Source organism: Entelurus aequoreus, linkage group LG12 (genome assembly GCF_033978785.1).
Source record: "Entelurus aequoreus isolate RoL-2023_Sb linkage group LG12, RoL_Eaeq_v1.1, whole genome shotgun sequence".
Classification (NCBI taxonomy): domain Eukaryota; kingdom Metazoa; phylum Chordata; class Actinopteri; order Syngnathiformes; family Syngnathidae; genus Entelurus; species Entelurus aequoreus.
The window spans coordinates 39,402,600-39,420,116 of NC_084742.1; the positions used below are offsets into that span (position 1 = coordinate 39,402,600).

At 39.2% G+C, this 17,517-nt stretch overlaps 1 protein-coding gene across 9 annotated transcripts in view; it reads left to right on the top strand.

Annotated features, from left to right (window-relative positions):
- The window catches only part of LOC133662195 (sodium/potassium/calcium exchanger 2-like), a 96,432-nt gene that overhangs the window by 2,247 nt on the left and 76,668 nt on the right, over window positions 1-17,517 (top strand). For 4 of the 9 annotated variants that reach the window (XM_062065956.1, XM_062065954.1, XM_062065960.1 and 1 more), the window contains exon 2: window positions 5,129-6,176. In XM_062065956.1, the coding sequence (XP_061921940.1) occupies window positions 5,305-6,176 (872 nt within the window). In that variant the 5' untranslated portion in view covers window positions 5,129-5,304. Of the gene's footprint in view, window positions 1-5,125; window positions 6,178-17,517 lie in introns of all 9 variants that reach the window. The other 5 variants (XM_062065957.1, XM_062065959.1, XM_062065962.1 and 2 more) reach the window with 2 other exon arrangements.

Here is a 17,517-nt window from a genome sequence, read left to right on the forward strand (position 1 = left end):
ATAGAAATCAATAAACTTCTCCCACGGATGATGGGTAGGCTCCTCCATCGCTTTGTCTGTTTCACTTCCGGTTCACCATTGTTGTGTCTGTTTTACTTCTGGTTCACTGAAATAGGAAAAAAAAACTTTTGCGTGATCTCGCAAAACATTGTTTCCGTTGATGTCCCTTTAGGGGCTCCGTAGGATGTTATTTATGTAGTTTGCTCATTTTCCTAATCATGTGGTTCATTTAAAAAAAAAAATGTAGCATAATCTGCAAAGATACAAATAATTGCTATGGAGGAAAATCTATTCCCACGTGGGCCGGACGGGTAAAATCATGGCATAATAACTTAAAAATACAACTCTGACAACTTCAAATGTGTCACCATTGGACACTTAATATGATGCACTGGGAGCTATAGACCGGGCGTGTCAAACTCATTTTAGATGGGGGGGGGCCACATGGGAAAAAATCTACTCCCAAGTGGGCCGGACTGGTAAAATCACGGCATGATAACTTAAAAATAAAGACAACTTCAGATTGTTTTCTTTATTTAAAAATAGAACAAGCACATTCTGAAAATGTACAAATCATAATGTTGTTGGGTTTTTTTTTTTACACTTACATGTTGCGTGCGGTTAATAGTATTCTATCTTTATTTGTCGTTATTTATACTTTCTGCTTAAATTATGTGATGATGTTCATCAGTCAACTCATTGGTGAAATACTAGATACTGGTGACACAAATCATGTCAGTGTCCTTGCACACTAACTGTATATGGACAAAAACATTCAGTGAACTTAATGTTTTTGTCGGAAAGGACCAGGATTACATAATTCACATCAAAGTGCACACTTGGAGACACACTGCATGGACACAAATATTGCGACACCTGCAGAAAGGGATCATGAGGGTTGTACCCCAATAGTTTTGGTTTAGAAATACATAATAATGTCAAAGTGTACTTTTAAAGAGCCGTATAGACACAAATTTTGGGACACATCCAGTATGTAATCACAATACTTCTGTCTCGAGGTACGCCAGGATCAGGTAATTAATGTCAATGTGCATGCATATTTTGTCCAAATACTTTTAGTGTAGTTCAGGGGTGTCAAACTCATTTTAGATCGGGGGCCACATGAAGAAATATCTACTCCCAAGTGGGCCGGACTGGTAAAATCACGGCACGATAACTTAAAAATAAAGACATCTTCAGATTGTTTTCTTTGTTTAAAAATAGAACAAGCACATTCTGAAAATGTACAAATCATAATGTTGTTGTTTTTTTTACACTTACATGTTGCGGTTAATAGTATTCTATCTTTATTTGTCGTTATTCATACTTTCTGCTTAAATGATGTGATAATGTTCATCAGTCAACTCACTGGTGTTAATTTTCAATCTATCAAGATGAACAAATAATATCAAAATCAAATGACAGTATGTTATTGATGTAGTTTGATCATTTACCTCGACTGGTGCACTAACATTATGTAGTTTTTTTTTTGTTTTTTTTTACATATGTAGCATAATCTACAAAGATACAAAGAATTGCTATTGCGACATCAAGTGCACACATTTAGAACAGCAGTTTTTTTCATTCAAAAATTTCGGCTCATTTTTATACTTAGCAAACTCATCCAGCAGGCTGCACGTTTGACACCCCTGCTATATACACTCCGACAAAGCCCAAATCTTTTTTTTTGTTTTAGCACATGACCCCTTTCTGTCTATTTAAGACTTTATTTGTTCAAGCGAGGCAAGGAAAACGGCAATTGATTCCAAAAATAAAAACAATGTTAACATGCATGGCAATGGTGTAGAATGAACAGTAAATATCAGCATTGTTTTTAATTTCTTATTTGTTGATTTGCATGTTTTTGTCGGGCCTTCGCTGCTTGTGTTTATTGATGTGACTGCACTTTAGGGGTCTACTAAAGCCATTGAATAAGCAAAATTTACCATCTGTCTTGTCATTCTTGCCTTTGCACTGTCAGGAAAAAATGTAGAGTAGGAAGTCAATCTATGTCCCTGTTTGGTATAATCTATACTAATGTACCCACTACGGACTCAAACGGTGCAGTAAATGCCGTTGTATCCCTAAAATGATCCACTGCGTGTTGTAGTCTACAAACTTTGTAAAATCAAAACCAGAAACATCTCCTTTTTGTGTATTGTGTCAACAAATATGTAAATAAAAAATGTGCATTTGCAGAAAAATAGTGAAAAAGTAAGAATAACTAGATCAGGGGTGTCAAACTCATTTTAGCTCAGGGGCCACATGGAGGAAAATCTATTCCTACGAGGGCCGGACGGGTAAAATCATGGCATAATAACTTAAAAACACAACTACGACAACTTCAGATTGTTTTCTTTGTTTTACTTTGGCCCAAAATAGAACAAGGACATTCTGAAAATGTACATATCACAAATAATCCTCTTGACAAAACACTTCAAATGAGTAAAAAAAAACTGAAGAAAAAAATTGGTGCAGTTACAAAAACACCATGAAGAACACAATCAACTTAGACTTAATCTCAGTGTCTACAAACCAATCAAACTTTAAGTCACAGCCCATCTATGATTGAACAAAATGAAGCGTAAATAAAAACGCTTCTATGTATCAACTACCTCATTTGTCATTTCCAGAGTTGACTTTTAAATTTGCACAGAAGAAAATCATTTTCACAAAACTATATCAATGTGCAGTGTCTCATGCAGCATTTTAAGTGAAGTTACCAATTGTTTTTTTTTTGTTGGGTCGAGAGGAAGGAGTCACAGCCCCACTTTACTGCGTACCTCTTGCTTTGTATACTTGCTCGCCCCAATTTAAACTATTTGCTTGCCTAACAGAATTGCTATTGTGACATCCAGTGGACACTTTTAGAACAGCAGTTTATTTAATTTAAAAATGAAGCTCAATTTTACACTTAGCAAACTCATCTCGCGGGCCGGATTGAGGGCCACATGTTTGACATCCCTGAACGAGATAGTGCTTACTAGGGTTGTAACGGTACACACAAATGTCGGTTCGGTACGTACCTCGGTTTAGAGGTCACGGTTCGGTTCATTTTCGGTACAGTAAGAAAACAACAAAATATACATTTTTTGGTTATTTATTTACCAAATTTGTGAACAATGGCTTTATCCTTTTAACATTGGGAACACTATAATAATTCTGCCCACGTTAATCAACATTAAACTGCCTCAAGTTGTTGCTCAGATTAAATACAATGACAAAACTTACTTTTCTTCTACATATAAAAAGTGCAACATTAAACAGTTTCAAGTCAACTCATCATGCTTAATTTATTACAGCATTTGGGAAGCCAGTAGTTGATTTTTATTATGTAAATGTTATATTTGTATCAACATGTGATAGCAGGGACCCTGCCATTCAAAACTAGGCTGCTGCATTTCTAATGATTAATGTAACCATAGCTAAAAAAATGGTACAATAGCAATAGGAGAGACTATTCATCCGTGAACACCATGGAGTTCATGTAGGCTTAATGATGCAGTTACATTATTATATCAACAATCAGAGACAGCAACTCTTCATTTAACATAATGCCCTTTTTTGCTGCTTCAACACAGCTCAATCAACACAGATAAGATAAAGTAAAATAACAGACAGACAGGGCTTTGCTGTCCGTAACACACACACACACACACACACACACACACACACACACACACACACACACACACACACACACACACACACACACACACACACACACACACACACACACACACACACACACACACACACACACACACACACACACACACACACACACACACACACGCAGACACACACACACACACACACACACACACACCGCAAAATGAGCTAACGTTACGCTAAAAGCTAATTAGCCTTCACCTCAAGCCAGGACTGCAAGCGAGCTGAACTGCCTTTTATATTTCTAGAAGTTTAACAGGCTCATAGTGATGTTACTAGTAGTTGACTGGGAGGTGTTTATTATAATTTGGGGAGAGTCCGCTGCCTGATGCTTACCTGCTAAATGCTAAGCACTGACTACATGCGCTCTGAATACGCACTGCTGATTGGCTGTTACCGCTCTGAATACACACTGCTGATTGAATGTTACCGCTCTGTTTGTAACCAATCAGATGGTTGTGTGGGTGGGACAATGCTGGGTGCTGTGTAGAGGACTGACAGAGACAGAGGCAGAAGGAAGGAGAGGCGGCTACTTAATATGTTTGTGTGGAAACTCGTTCGGTACACCTCCGAACCGAACCGAACGGTTCAATACAAATACACGTGCCGTTACACCCCTAGTGCATACTAATACAGTCCAAGCAGTGGTAAAAGTCGACGTTATTACATTTTAGAGGTAGTGCATGTATCCTCTAGGGCGGGGGTGGGGAACCTTTTTGGCTGAAAGAGCCATGAAAGCCAAATATTTTAAAATGTATTTCCGTGAGAGCCATATAATATTGTTTAACACTGAATACAACTAAATGCGTGCATTTTTAATTAAGACCAACATTTTTTGATTATAATAAGTCTCTTATTCTTTTCAATAACATTGTTATTCTGATTCTAACCTATAATAAATAAAATACTTCTTACCATTAATGCGACTTCTAGAAAAGGGATGAATGGATTAAAATGCATGACAATGTTTTATATTGTGAACGTTATTATTATCACTGTGATTACAATCGGAATTATTCATTACTTATCGTGTTAAGCAATGTCAGCTAAGATTTATCTGAAAGCCAGATGCAGTCATCAAAAGAGCCACATCTGGCTCGAGAGCCATAGGTTCCCGACCCCTGCTCTAGGGACTTAAAGGTACAGTGACAAGCTATTGTGTCCCTAGAATGATGCTCTATTCGCACATTAGCAACGTTGCTATAATGTGCTAACAGTGTTATATAGTAAATAGAATATATTTAAGACAGCGACGCACAGGAAAAGAAAAAGTCAGGAAAGACAGCAATTGTTTTGCAGGAAAGTAGTCATGCATGACATAATCCAGTGGGGAATTCATCTAAATTCAAAGTAGATAGTGATATGACAAATGAGCTAAAAAATAGCAATAATGCTATGAATTGCTCGCCAAACTTCACGACACAATTCTAACGACGTGGTCATTCTTCCCCAGCAGAGGCTAATATGAAGACAACATTTGGCAAGCCAGATCCAGGAAAGCACCACCAGTCTTTTTGAAGCCACCATGACACACCGTCACCGGTAAAAGCTGCCCCGCCCGCTCCCCCTCCCTCCCCCGTCCTACCAAAGCCCGCGCGAGCGAGGAACGCTCCAAACAGAACGGGAGCCGACATGGGTCCGCCGTGCTTCCACACAGCAGCGGCGGCGGCAGCTTCCTGCAAGCAGCGGAGTCACCGGTGCCTGCGGAGGAAGCTGAGGCCCGTGCGCATCTTCGGGTTCATGGTGAGCCTGCTGGCCGTGAGTGCCGTCTCCGTCTGTGCCTTGACGTGGACCTCCGCGGGTGAAACCCCCGTCCCCCCAGAGAATCCCCGCCAGTTGGTGCCCCGGAGGACTCTGCTCTCCAGCCAGCAGCAGAATGAGGGCGACACGTCAGGCAATATGTCGACCGCATCCAAATCGAGCAACGGAAGCCAAGGGGATTACCCGCCGGACCTATTTACCCTGGAGGAGAGGCGCCAAGGTGCCGTCATCCTCCACATGTTCGGCATGATCTACATGTTCATCGCCTTAGCCATCGTATGCGACGAGTTCTTCGTCCCGGCGCTCACAGTCATCACAGAGAAGCTGACCATCTCGGACGACGTGGCCGGCGCCACCTTCATGGCGGCGGGTGGCTCCGCCCCAGAGCTCTTCACCTCTATTATCGGCGTCTTCATCTCGCACAGCAACGTGGGCATCGGCACAATCGTGGGCTCGGCCGTCTTCAACATCCTCTTCGTCATCGGCATGTGCGCCATCTTCTCCAAGGAGATTCTCAACTTGACGTGGTGGCCGCTCTTCCGCGACGTCTCCTTCTACATCATGGACCTCATCCTGCTCATCGTCTTCTTCCTGGATAACTTCATCTCCATCTGGGAAAGTATCACTCTGCTCTCGGGATACGCCGCCTACGTCATCTTCATGAAGTTCAACAGCAAGATGGAGGGCTTCGTCAAGGGCTGCATGAACAAGAACCAAGTGGTGGAGGTGGAGGTGCAGCCCAAGGTGAGTTTGTTTCTCTAACATCTCCAGTGTGGATTCCAACTATGACGAGGTGCACATCACAATCATTCAGCTTGGCATTCCCAAAACAAACTTTCTAGCACAGGGGTGTCAAAGTCAAGGCCTGTGGGCCGGGTGAATTATCCATGGCCCCCGGGAGGATATTTGATTAGTATTAGAACCGGCCCGCGGGCCACAGCCACCTGCTGCTGTTTTGCACGCACCAATATTCCATCAGTGTTGGCGCTAGGAATTTTCAAAATTGGGTCCCGGGGACCCCATCAAATCATAAAAATGGGGTCCCACAGTGTAAGCGTTTTGAAAACAAATGATAAATGTATGCATTATCCCAGTGGTTCTCAACCTTTTTTCAGTGATGTACCCCTGTGAACATTTTTTTAATTCAAGTACCCCCTAATCAGAGCAAAGCATTTTTGGTTGAAAAAAAGAGATAAAGAAGTAAAATACAGCACTATGTCATCAGTTTCTGATTTATTAAATTGTATAACAGTGCAAAATATTGCTCATTTGTTGTGGTCTTTCTTGAACTATTTGGAAAAAAAGATATAAAAATAACTAAAAGCTTGTTGAAAAATAAACAGGTGATTCAATTATAAATAAAGATTTCTACACATAGAAGTAATCATCAACTTAAAGTGCCCTCTTTGGGGATTGTAATAGAGATCCATCTGGATTCATGAACTTAATTCTAAACATTTCTTCACAAAAAAATAAATCTTTAACATCAATATTTATGGAACATGTCCACAAAAAATCTAGCTGTCAACACTGAATATTGCGTTTCTTTTCACAGTTCTTTTTGACAGACATTTTTAAAAAATCTCACGTACCCCTTGGCATACCTTCAAGTACCCCCAGGGGTACGCGTACCCCCATTTGAGAACCACTGTATTATGCTGTTATATCTCACATTCTATATTGTGTTTTGGAAAAAGGTTTTCATAAACATTACTTAATTCATTAAAAAATATAATACAAAAAGAAAACACATTTTTATGCATATGTACATTTATTCAGTTGTAAACATTCATTCACTTTCTTCTTTCCTTCATCGATCTAAACTTTATTTTGTTCTATATTTTTATTGTAATATTTACAGAATGTGTTTGTTCTATTTTTGGCCAAAGTAAGACAAAGAAAACAATCCGAAGTTGTCTTTATTTTTTAGTTTTAGTGCCATGTTCTTAATAGTTCGGCCCGCCTGTGCACAGATTTTCTTCCATGCGGCCCCTGAGCTAAAATGAGTTTGACACCCCTGTTCTTTTTGATCAAATGTGTAATTCTGAGTTAAAATCGACAAATTGTGTCCCAGCCTACGAAACAAATCCTTTGAACAATCTCAGAAGCCATTTCCAAAGCTATCAAAACTGATGAGGTGAAGCCACTTAACACCGAACAACTTGGCCACCAAACATTAGCTTGCTCAGCAGGCTTTCCCGCAGTGCAATTGGATACCAATTGTGGCGATCATCCGGACGGATTAGGTCTTTTTTAGGACACAGGGAGGGAAATTAAATGTGGTGAAAGTCGCTGGGTAAAGTCTGGTGAATAACAACATGCAGTCCAAACACAATATCCACAACTGTACGGGGAGTCTGCCGTGTCTGCAGCTTCAATAATGTAGGCAAGAAATTTCAAGAAATGTAGATCCACCTCCAGTCTACAAACTTTGGTGTTGTTAACATGGGAGGGAAATTAAAATGTGTACCTGAAATCTATCCTTGTCTGCTACATCCTATAAGGCAGTGGTCCCCAACCACCGGGCCGATTGGTACTGGGCCGCACAAGAAATGGAAAAAATAAATACAATTTAAAAAAAAAAATTTAAAAAAAAAAATTAAAAAAAAAAAAAATTAAATCAACATAAAAAACACAATATATACATTATATATCAATATATATATAACCCCCCCCCCCCCCCCCCGTTTTTTTTTCAAGCGTTGACCGGTCCGCAGCTACAAAAAGGTTGGGGACCACTGCTATAAGGTGTAAGGGTAGCCTGTCATCATCGTTATATTACCAACAAATGAGCCTCTCTCCCAAAAATAGGTGAAGATTCCACTGTGTTGTTGAGAAAAGTGTATTGTAAAGTGTAGTCACGGTCAGCTAAAAAAAACAACCTAAGCATAATAATCAGAACTGTAGTGGCAGTCTGTCATGTCTGCTTTAATAACGTTGGCAAGAAATTCCAGGGAGAAATGAAATGTGGACAAAGTCGTGCCATGAAACCTGGTCTATGATAATTGAATGCCTGTGAGAGCTATGCTTTTACTTTGTATTTGTTTGATTGCCACGGGAAGAAGCAAGCAGGTATGGCCAGAATAGCTATAGGTGACCTTGAACTGCAAAGGATGCTGGGTAGGGGATTAAACAACAACTTTAGACGCTGCAGTGTAGCTTTTCAATGTCTTTTAGTAGTAACCAGGGTTAATCAAGCCACTTATAATAGAACCACAGTCATCAAGTCCTGACACTTAAGGGACGTGTACATGTCTTTTTCCCACCTTTTAATTGGCAGTTCAACTCTAGCGTGAATTTTGACATAGATAGGCAGATGACGAAGTTAACCCTATATATAATGACACCGAAGGAAGCATTGATGCACTGTAAATGAATTGAGAGTCTCAAGGTGTCCTGGATACACTTCCCAGTTGTCAAGTATTGCCTTGTAGGGACAACGGGTCATTGCCCTTGAACTCAACACTTGATTAAAATGGCCTTCCATGGTATTATGTCATGCATTACGGTATTAAAGTGAATTGCCGCGCCTGAACAATAAAACTGGGCGGTCAATTGTCACATAACAAAATGGCTCAGCGTCAAGGCCGAACATGAAAATATAAGAACGGGGCTTGCTTTTAGCGACATCTGTGTTTAGATTTCTTTATTAAGATCAGTGCAACATATCTCATGTAAACAATAGTGCTGTATTAACATGTTATTGCAGCCTAATCCATTGTCAATATTAATATAATTACACATTTTTCAAGGTGTTTATTAAACATGTTAGGTGCATACATATTCCCTTCTTTCTTCAGTCTCTTTGCTCAGGCAAAATTTATTTGACTAACTGATGTGGATTTATATCAGGGGATGTCATGAGTTTGTGAAGCCCTTTGAGACACTTGTGATTAAGGACTATATAAATGAATTCTGATTGATTGATTGAATAATATAGACTAAAAATGAATATTTTTAAATGTGATTATTCAAGCCTGTGATTAGTCTGATAAAAATGTGTCATTTGAAAGCCTTATTTAATAATAATAATAATAATAATAATAATAATAATGACAATAATGTACCATAGCCAAATTAAGGATATTTCATCCAAAATTAAAGGCATTAAATGGAAGCAGGTAATAATTGGAGAGAGGCAGTTGAAAACTCAGATATGACAACAAATCTTTAACTTTTATAATGACTTTCAGTGCATAAACATGTGAAAAGGAAGATGTACTGTAGTTCACTTTGACCACATGTTCATTTATTACAAAGTATATTGCACCAGCAGCCACAGAACCAATGTTGTGATAGTGGTGAGGAGCACACTGCTTAGCCAGCATTAATAGTGCTAATGTCATGTCTGTGATCATGTTTTGTTTAAGTTATGTTTTGTTTGGGTTTTGTACACTTAGTTCCTGCTTTGTCACTCCCTTGTTTTGTCACCTTAGCAACCATTAGTTTCACCTGTTTCACATTTTGAGTCATGCACCTGTTTTCACTAATCATGTCACCAGTATTTAAACTTGTAGTAGCCAGGCAGTCAGCCTGGCGACATTAACTCTGCTGCCTTTCATTCAAAGCCATTGTTCCATGCACGTTTTTCATGCCACAGTAAGTGTTGTATATTTCATGTTCATAGTTAATTGCCTTTGTGCTAGTCTTTTGTTTTCATTAACCAAGTTTGTACTTCCGCCCTTGTGCGCGCTTTTTGTTTGTTCCTTTTGTTAGTGTTTAAATAAATATGTCCTTACCTTCACGCCTTGCCCGCTCCAACTTTCCTTTGCATTCCGGGAAAACAAAACACCCCAAAGTCCACGATCTGACAGCTAATAAGTTAATTCATGGGAACAACAGCACAACAAGTGCAACACATAACTTTTACACCAACAGCTGAGGAGCAACATTTTAAAGTGCATATAGAAGTTCTTAAAGCTAATGGACTCCAAACACTACTTTAAATCCAACGCGGGGAATAAAAAAGAAAATCAAATAAGCTTGAAGGTTGCTACAGCCACAGCATTTATTGGCCTTGGGCTACTTAAAACGGTCATATTATGATTATTTTCCACATTTAAAACACTTCTTTGTGGTATATTTAACATGCAATGGTGGTTATTTGGTCAAAATGTTGCATAGATTGTGTTTTACAGCCGCTTTATGACCGTCTCTTCAGGATGCTCCGTCTTATTTACGTGCCTCCACTTTGACAGCGTCACCTCTCCGCCCACTTTGTTGTAGTTTTTAGCGCTTCCATGGCGAGCCTACTGACAGCTGTACGTTACAACTTTACGCTACTTTATATTAGAAACGGGGCCCTGTGATGAGGTGGCGACTTGTCCAGGGTGTACCCCGCCTTCCGCCCGATTGTCGCTGAGATAGGTTCCAGGGCCCCCGCGACCCCGAAGGGAATAAGCGGTAGAAAATGGATGGAGATGGATATATTAGAAATGGCAACAGCGAAGGATGCATGTGCATGTACGAGCCAGTCTGCCCCACAGCAAGAAGATAGAGAAAAAGAAGAAGCTTATTGACTACGCCGTGGACTACAATGGCGGACTCGCACAATACTCTTATATATTATATTATTATTATTATATTAATATTATCATATAATATAATATAATATAATATAATAATATAGTATATCAGTATATATTATATACTGTATATATAATATGTAAATATTACATATATGTTATATTTTATATTGCTACTACGGTACATTTTTTGTCTACTTTATACCTGCATTATCCTTTCCATCCTTACACTTTCCATCCTTTGTAACTGAGCTACTGTGTGGAACAATTTCCCTTGTGGATCATTAAAGTTGGTCTAATTCTAAGTCTAATACTATAAATGGACGGTTTACTCCATTTGTGATGTCACCAATTGTGCACATTCCAAACAGCTCGTTTGGCAAAAGTTGCAAGGAAGGCAAGATATTTTTTTGTAAGTATCTCCGCAATGCCTCCACAGTTTGATTTCAAATGTATGCAGATCACAAATACACATATGTGAGAAAAGTTGGTTTTGCATAATGACGCAGGTGGTCATTTGATTTTGTAGACTACACACCAGGTGCCAAAAGGGAGACCCAGCAGTTAACTATAAATCGAGGCTTATTTGGAGTATGTAATGAGAGCCAATAAAGGCTTTTTTTGGATTCAAGGCTAAAAAAGGTCTCATTAGCGAGAGGTGTCCTGGCTGGTCCACCGATCATAAGTGCAAGGTTGCCACGACAACTCCTTATTACAAGCCACTGTTGTCAGGACTTGATCAAAAATAGGACTCAGATGCAGAGGTGGAGAACAATCCGCCAGGCTTTTATTTTGAAATGTTCACTTTTGACCTCTTGAGTCAGGGCAATAAAACAACGGCTATAAACTTTAACAACTATAGGTGAAAAGGTTTCACAAAAAGTAAACAAACCGAAAATCACTCCGAAAGGAGGAAACAAAAATATCAATCTCTAACTACACTAGCGAGGAATATAACTATAATATTTAAACAACAAAAGACGCCCCAAAAGGAGGGAAAAACAATGGGCTATAAAGCTTCTACACTGTTTTGGGTCTAGAAAAATAATTAACAAAAAGTCACTCAAAAATGAAGAAAAGAAGAGACGGTAAAAGTAAACTGAACTCACCACTTCAACTTGAAAACTTGACAGACAAAAATTCACTCTGCTTAAGAGGCGAAAGGAAAACTCAGGATACCAACTTGGAAATTTAGGATCTGGATAACTCAGGACAAGACGAGACAAGGCTTGGGAATGATGCTGGAAATGCACGAGACAACGAGACATTCTGGCACAGAACAAAGGGAAGGAAGACAAATGGGGGTAATGGGGAACAGGTGGAAACAATCAGGGATCAGGGATGACGTCAGACTGATGACACATAAAGGAGTGACAACTGTACCAATAAGATACTTTAAAGGCAGATTCCGATCCACACCGGCAAAGTATTAGAATTCCAAAAGTGAAAGCAATGGTGCACCATATGGTAATCCCGCAACGCACCATGTGATTTTGTTTGCCCAGATGTTAGAAGGATGTATTTACCTATTTGTTCATCCCCAATGCTGCCTTTAATACCTTTGTTTACTTAATGGGCGCTTGGTCACGGGGTTAATGTCAATGCAGGGGCTTTTGACCGTAGAGCGCAGCAGGAAGTGATGATTATTTTAAGATTTTTTTATGAGTAAAAAAAAAAAAGAAATAAATAATGCCGCGTTATTGTGTTGCATCTGTCAAGCCTGCTGTATCACTGTTTGTAAACTGTCGCACGTTTTGCTAAGCTTCTTATCACTGGGTGGTCGCTGACTCCATGTGACACCAGTCAAGCGGGACCACTGGGCAAAAGTCTGATTAATAAACAACCGGGTCAGCGGAAGGGGCGGGTGGGCAAATGAGGTCACCCGATACCTAACGTTAAAGCAACAGATGGATAAGTGTGTGCTGGCGGGATGACACATTGGGACCGATCCCTTTTCTTTTCGTTGTTGCAATAAGCCAATCACTGATTTTACAGAAGTAGTGGATTATTTTGCTGCTACACATGCTTCAGATGTTGTTGCCATGGTATGCATGATTGAAATGAGTTTATTTCGGTCATATAATCATAATCAACCATTTTGTGTGATCAATTTAACAACACAAATTAATCATATTGACAATCATACACTTTTACACACAAAAATAAAATAAAAAGAATGACCGAAAAAGGAATAGGCTCAAGCTAAGGCTTATATAAGCCTATTCTATACATGCACTGAAAATTAGAATGCCTGGAACATCAACGTTCAAAAAATTGATGGGATGAAAGTAATTGTTACTATATTTTATAATTTTCCATTATTTCGCCTTTCAAGGCTTTCTTAAACCTTAACAAAGAAGTACATGTCTTCAACTCATCACTGAGCTTGTCCCGCCATTTAACTCAGGGGTCCCCAAACTTTTTCACTCGGGCCCACATTGGGTTAAAAAAACTTGGCCGGGGGCCAGGCTGTGTATATATATATATATATATATATATATATATATATATATATATATATATATATATATATATATATATATATATATATATATATATATATATATATATATATATATATATATATATATATATATATATATATATATATATATGTATATATATATATATATATATATATATATATATATATATATATATATATATATATATATATATATATATATATATATATATATATATATATATATATATATGTGTGTATATACATATATACATTGTCTTTATAATCCGTTTTGTCATTTAACATCAACATTGATGTTCATCAACATTTAACATTGTCACAGTATCGATGGGAAAATTCATTTTTAGACTATATGATTTGCCTGAGCGGCTAGGAGACACCAAGAGTAACAAGCGGTAGAAAATGGATTAGAAAGGAAAGATTTAAAAAAATAAAATAAAATAAAATAAAACATTTTTTAACTTGGGACTTCCTGTGGGCCGGATTTTGGATGCTGGGGGGCAGGATCCGGCCCGCGGGCCGTAGTTTGGGGAACCCCTGATTTAACTCCTTAAACTGAAATACATTTGTATTTTATATTCGTTCTTACTTTACCTGTTTCAAAAATCAATATCCCCCGTAAATTATAGTTTTCTCCTTTTAATTTAAATAACCTAAGAATACAAGCTGGAAGGCTGTTGTTCTTTACTCGAAACATAATTTCCATTATTTTTAAAAACACAATATCTGAACATTTTAACACATTAGAACTTATAAATAATGGATTGGTAGGTTCATAGTAGCACGCTTTGTGTATTATTCTAATTGCCCTTTTTTGAAGCTTAACTATTGGGTCTATGCCATGGGGACCCCAGATCACCTACAGCCTCTTATGTTGTGTTTGCACCGGTGCTAAAAACACAGTTCATGTTTAGTGTGTGTATAGTTCATTGAAAAGGCAAAGTTTCAGGGAAGTTGTGCTTGCATATTCCTGCTAAATAAAAATCCACGATGTCTGTTTCGATAGCCAAACATGAACCAATAAGACATTCCAAGAAATGGAGGCGGAAAAAAATTGATTTTGCCGTGTTGTGAGGCGGATGTTGCTTCTGTTGACATGGAAGGTATACGACCTCTGCATTAGCAAGATATAAATAGCCGGGGCGACCTCTTCCCCCGTCAGGATACGCCTCGAAAAATCGGTTACGAGGCAGACGGCTTGTGTTTCCTGTCCGCCTGCAGGTGCAACGTGAAACATAAAACCTGCGGCGGCTTGTTGGTTTATGTCCTCCTAAGTGGCCAAATTCTTGATGCCGTCAACTGTGGTCGTTATAGAGTCTAGCGAGTCATAAATAGTCGTCACAAAGAAGTTCTATCAACTGTTCAGCATAACTGGACTGTAGCCATAATGTTTTTTGTTTTTTTGTCTGTGAGGCCCCCCATTGTTGTTTAGAGCCGCATTCGTTGCTAATAACAAACAAGTGGAGCTCTCATTTGAATCCCAGGTGCTTGTTGTGTCACGTCCAGTGGATTAGCACATTGTCGCGCCATTGAAAAACAAATCATCGTCATACGTGCGGCCATTGTGTCGTGCCGCCTAAAAGAAAAACGTTGTTTTTTTTAAAATTAAAATTCAAAATACCTATTTCAGCACCATAGACAGCTCTTTCAATTGTGCTTATCACTGATTTGCCCTTTAGTCACATTAATGTCAAAGCATCACTGCATTCTTGCAAAACGTGAAAAACTGTATATTTATTTCCATAAGAGGAAGAGTGCATGCAAAGGCGGGCGAGAAACATAAAGCCTTATCGATCGCGAGCTATTACTGATAGCGAGGTAGAATTAGATGACTGCTGCGCTACAAAAACGCATCATGTGAAGGACAATGGGATCTTCTATCTTGCCAGTGTGTGAAATGACACCCGCGACTCCTGCAGCGTTTTTGGCCAGAAGCCCACCACAAAAAAAAGGTGCTCCATGCAAATCTCATCATTTTAAACCGTTTTTGGTAGCCAGTATGCAATACTTGTCAATCATCCTCCATCATTGTGCTCATGAGAATGGGAATAATACCTCTCGACATTACACTTCAACATGTTACTGCGTAGCCAGCACCGTGCACCACACTGGTGCATAAATCTGAATGAATGGTTGATGATGGCGGCAGAGGCTGTTTGTGCTAATTAGTAACCACTTTAAATGGCTATAAATGTAGTTTACCGCTACAGTGTGTGACCTGAATAATAGGTTCTCAGTGTAAATAAACAGCTTCGGGAGTCTCGAAAGGTGCTATAAAAAATGTAATCAATTATCATAATAATAACAATTGGCTAATTGATGATTATGCAGAAAGTAAACAGTTTTGAAAAATATATTAAGGGTTTACTGAATAAACAGCACCTAATGCCTGCATTAGCGCTTTATTTCACTTGAATTGCTTTAAAGGCCTACTGAAATGACATTTTTTTATTGAAACGGGGATAGCAGATCCATTCTATGTGTCATACTTGATCATTTCGCGATATTGCCATATTTGTGCTGAAAGGATTTAGTAGAGAACAACGACGATAAAGGTCGCAACTTTTGGTCGCTGATGAAAAAAAGCCTTGCCTATACCGGAAGTAGTGTGACGTCACCGGAGGAAGGACTCCTCACATTTTCCCATTGTTTACACCAGCAGCGAGAGAGATTCGGACCGAGAAAGCGACGATTACCCCATTAATTTGAGCGAGGATGAAAGATTTGTGGATGAGGAAAGTGAGAGTGAAGGACTACAGTGCAGTGCAGGACGTATGTTTTTTCGCTCTGACCGTAACTTAGGTACAAGGGTTCATTGGATTCCACACTTTCTCCTTTTTCTATTGTGGATCACGGATACCACCTCGGATACTATATCCTCTTGAAAATGAGAGTCGAGAATGCGAAATGGACATTCACAGTGACTTTTATCTCCACGACAATACATCGGCGAAGCTCTTTAGCTACTGAGCTAACGTGATAGCATCGGGCTCAAATGCAGATAGAAACAAAATAAATAAATCCCTGACTGGAAGGATGGACAGAAGATCAACAATACTATTAAACCAAGGACATGTAAATACACGGTTAATAATTCCCAGCTCGGCGAAGCTTAACAATGCTGTTGCTAATGACGCCATTGAAGCTAACTTAGCAACGGGACCTCACAGAGCTATGATAAAAACATTAGCTCTCCACCTACGCCAGCCCTCATCTGCTCATCAACACCCGTGCTCACCTGCGTTCCAGCGATCGACGGAAGGACGAAGGACTTCACCCGATCATCCGTGCAGTCGGCGGCTAGCGTTGGCTAGCGCGTCTGCTATCCAAGTCAAAGTCCTCCTGGTTGTGTTGCTACAGCCAGCCGCTAATACACCAATCCCACCTACAACTTTCTTCTTTGCAGTCTTCATTGTTCATTAAACAAATTGCAAAAGATTCACCAACACAGATGTCCAGAATACTGTGGAATTTTGAGATGAAAACAGAGCTTTTTTGTATTGGATTCAATGGGGTACCAATACTTCCGTTTCAACGATTGACGTCACGCGCATACGTCATCATATATAGACATTTTCAACCGGAAGTTTAGCGGGAAATTTAAAATTGCACTTTATAAGTTAACCCGGCCGTATTGGCATGTGTTGCAATGTTAAGATTTCATCATTTATATACAAACTATCAGACTGCGTGGTCGGTAGTAGTGGGTTTCAGTAGGCCTTTAAGACAAGATTCATCTTAGCATGCAGTTAATCAACTGCTCATTTATTATGCCCATTCTTCTTCAGACACTAAATCCAGATTTCCACTGGATGAATAACGGCAGCAGAAAAACGCCGCCGACACTTTTCGTTTCTATTCAAGTCTTTGTGTCAGACCGCTTGCGTTGGACAGGAAGTCATGCACAAACACAAAATAAAGGATCCAATTTACTTTCAAAATGAAATACTCAGTTTCCAAGGCGGATCATATTGTGCCTTTGACACTACCTGATGGGCGGCGACCGGCATGAAGTCAACTTGTTGAAGGTTTTTAGAAGTAATTTCACCTCGCTGATACAAATGGATGAGGACA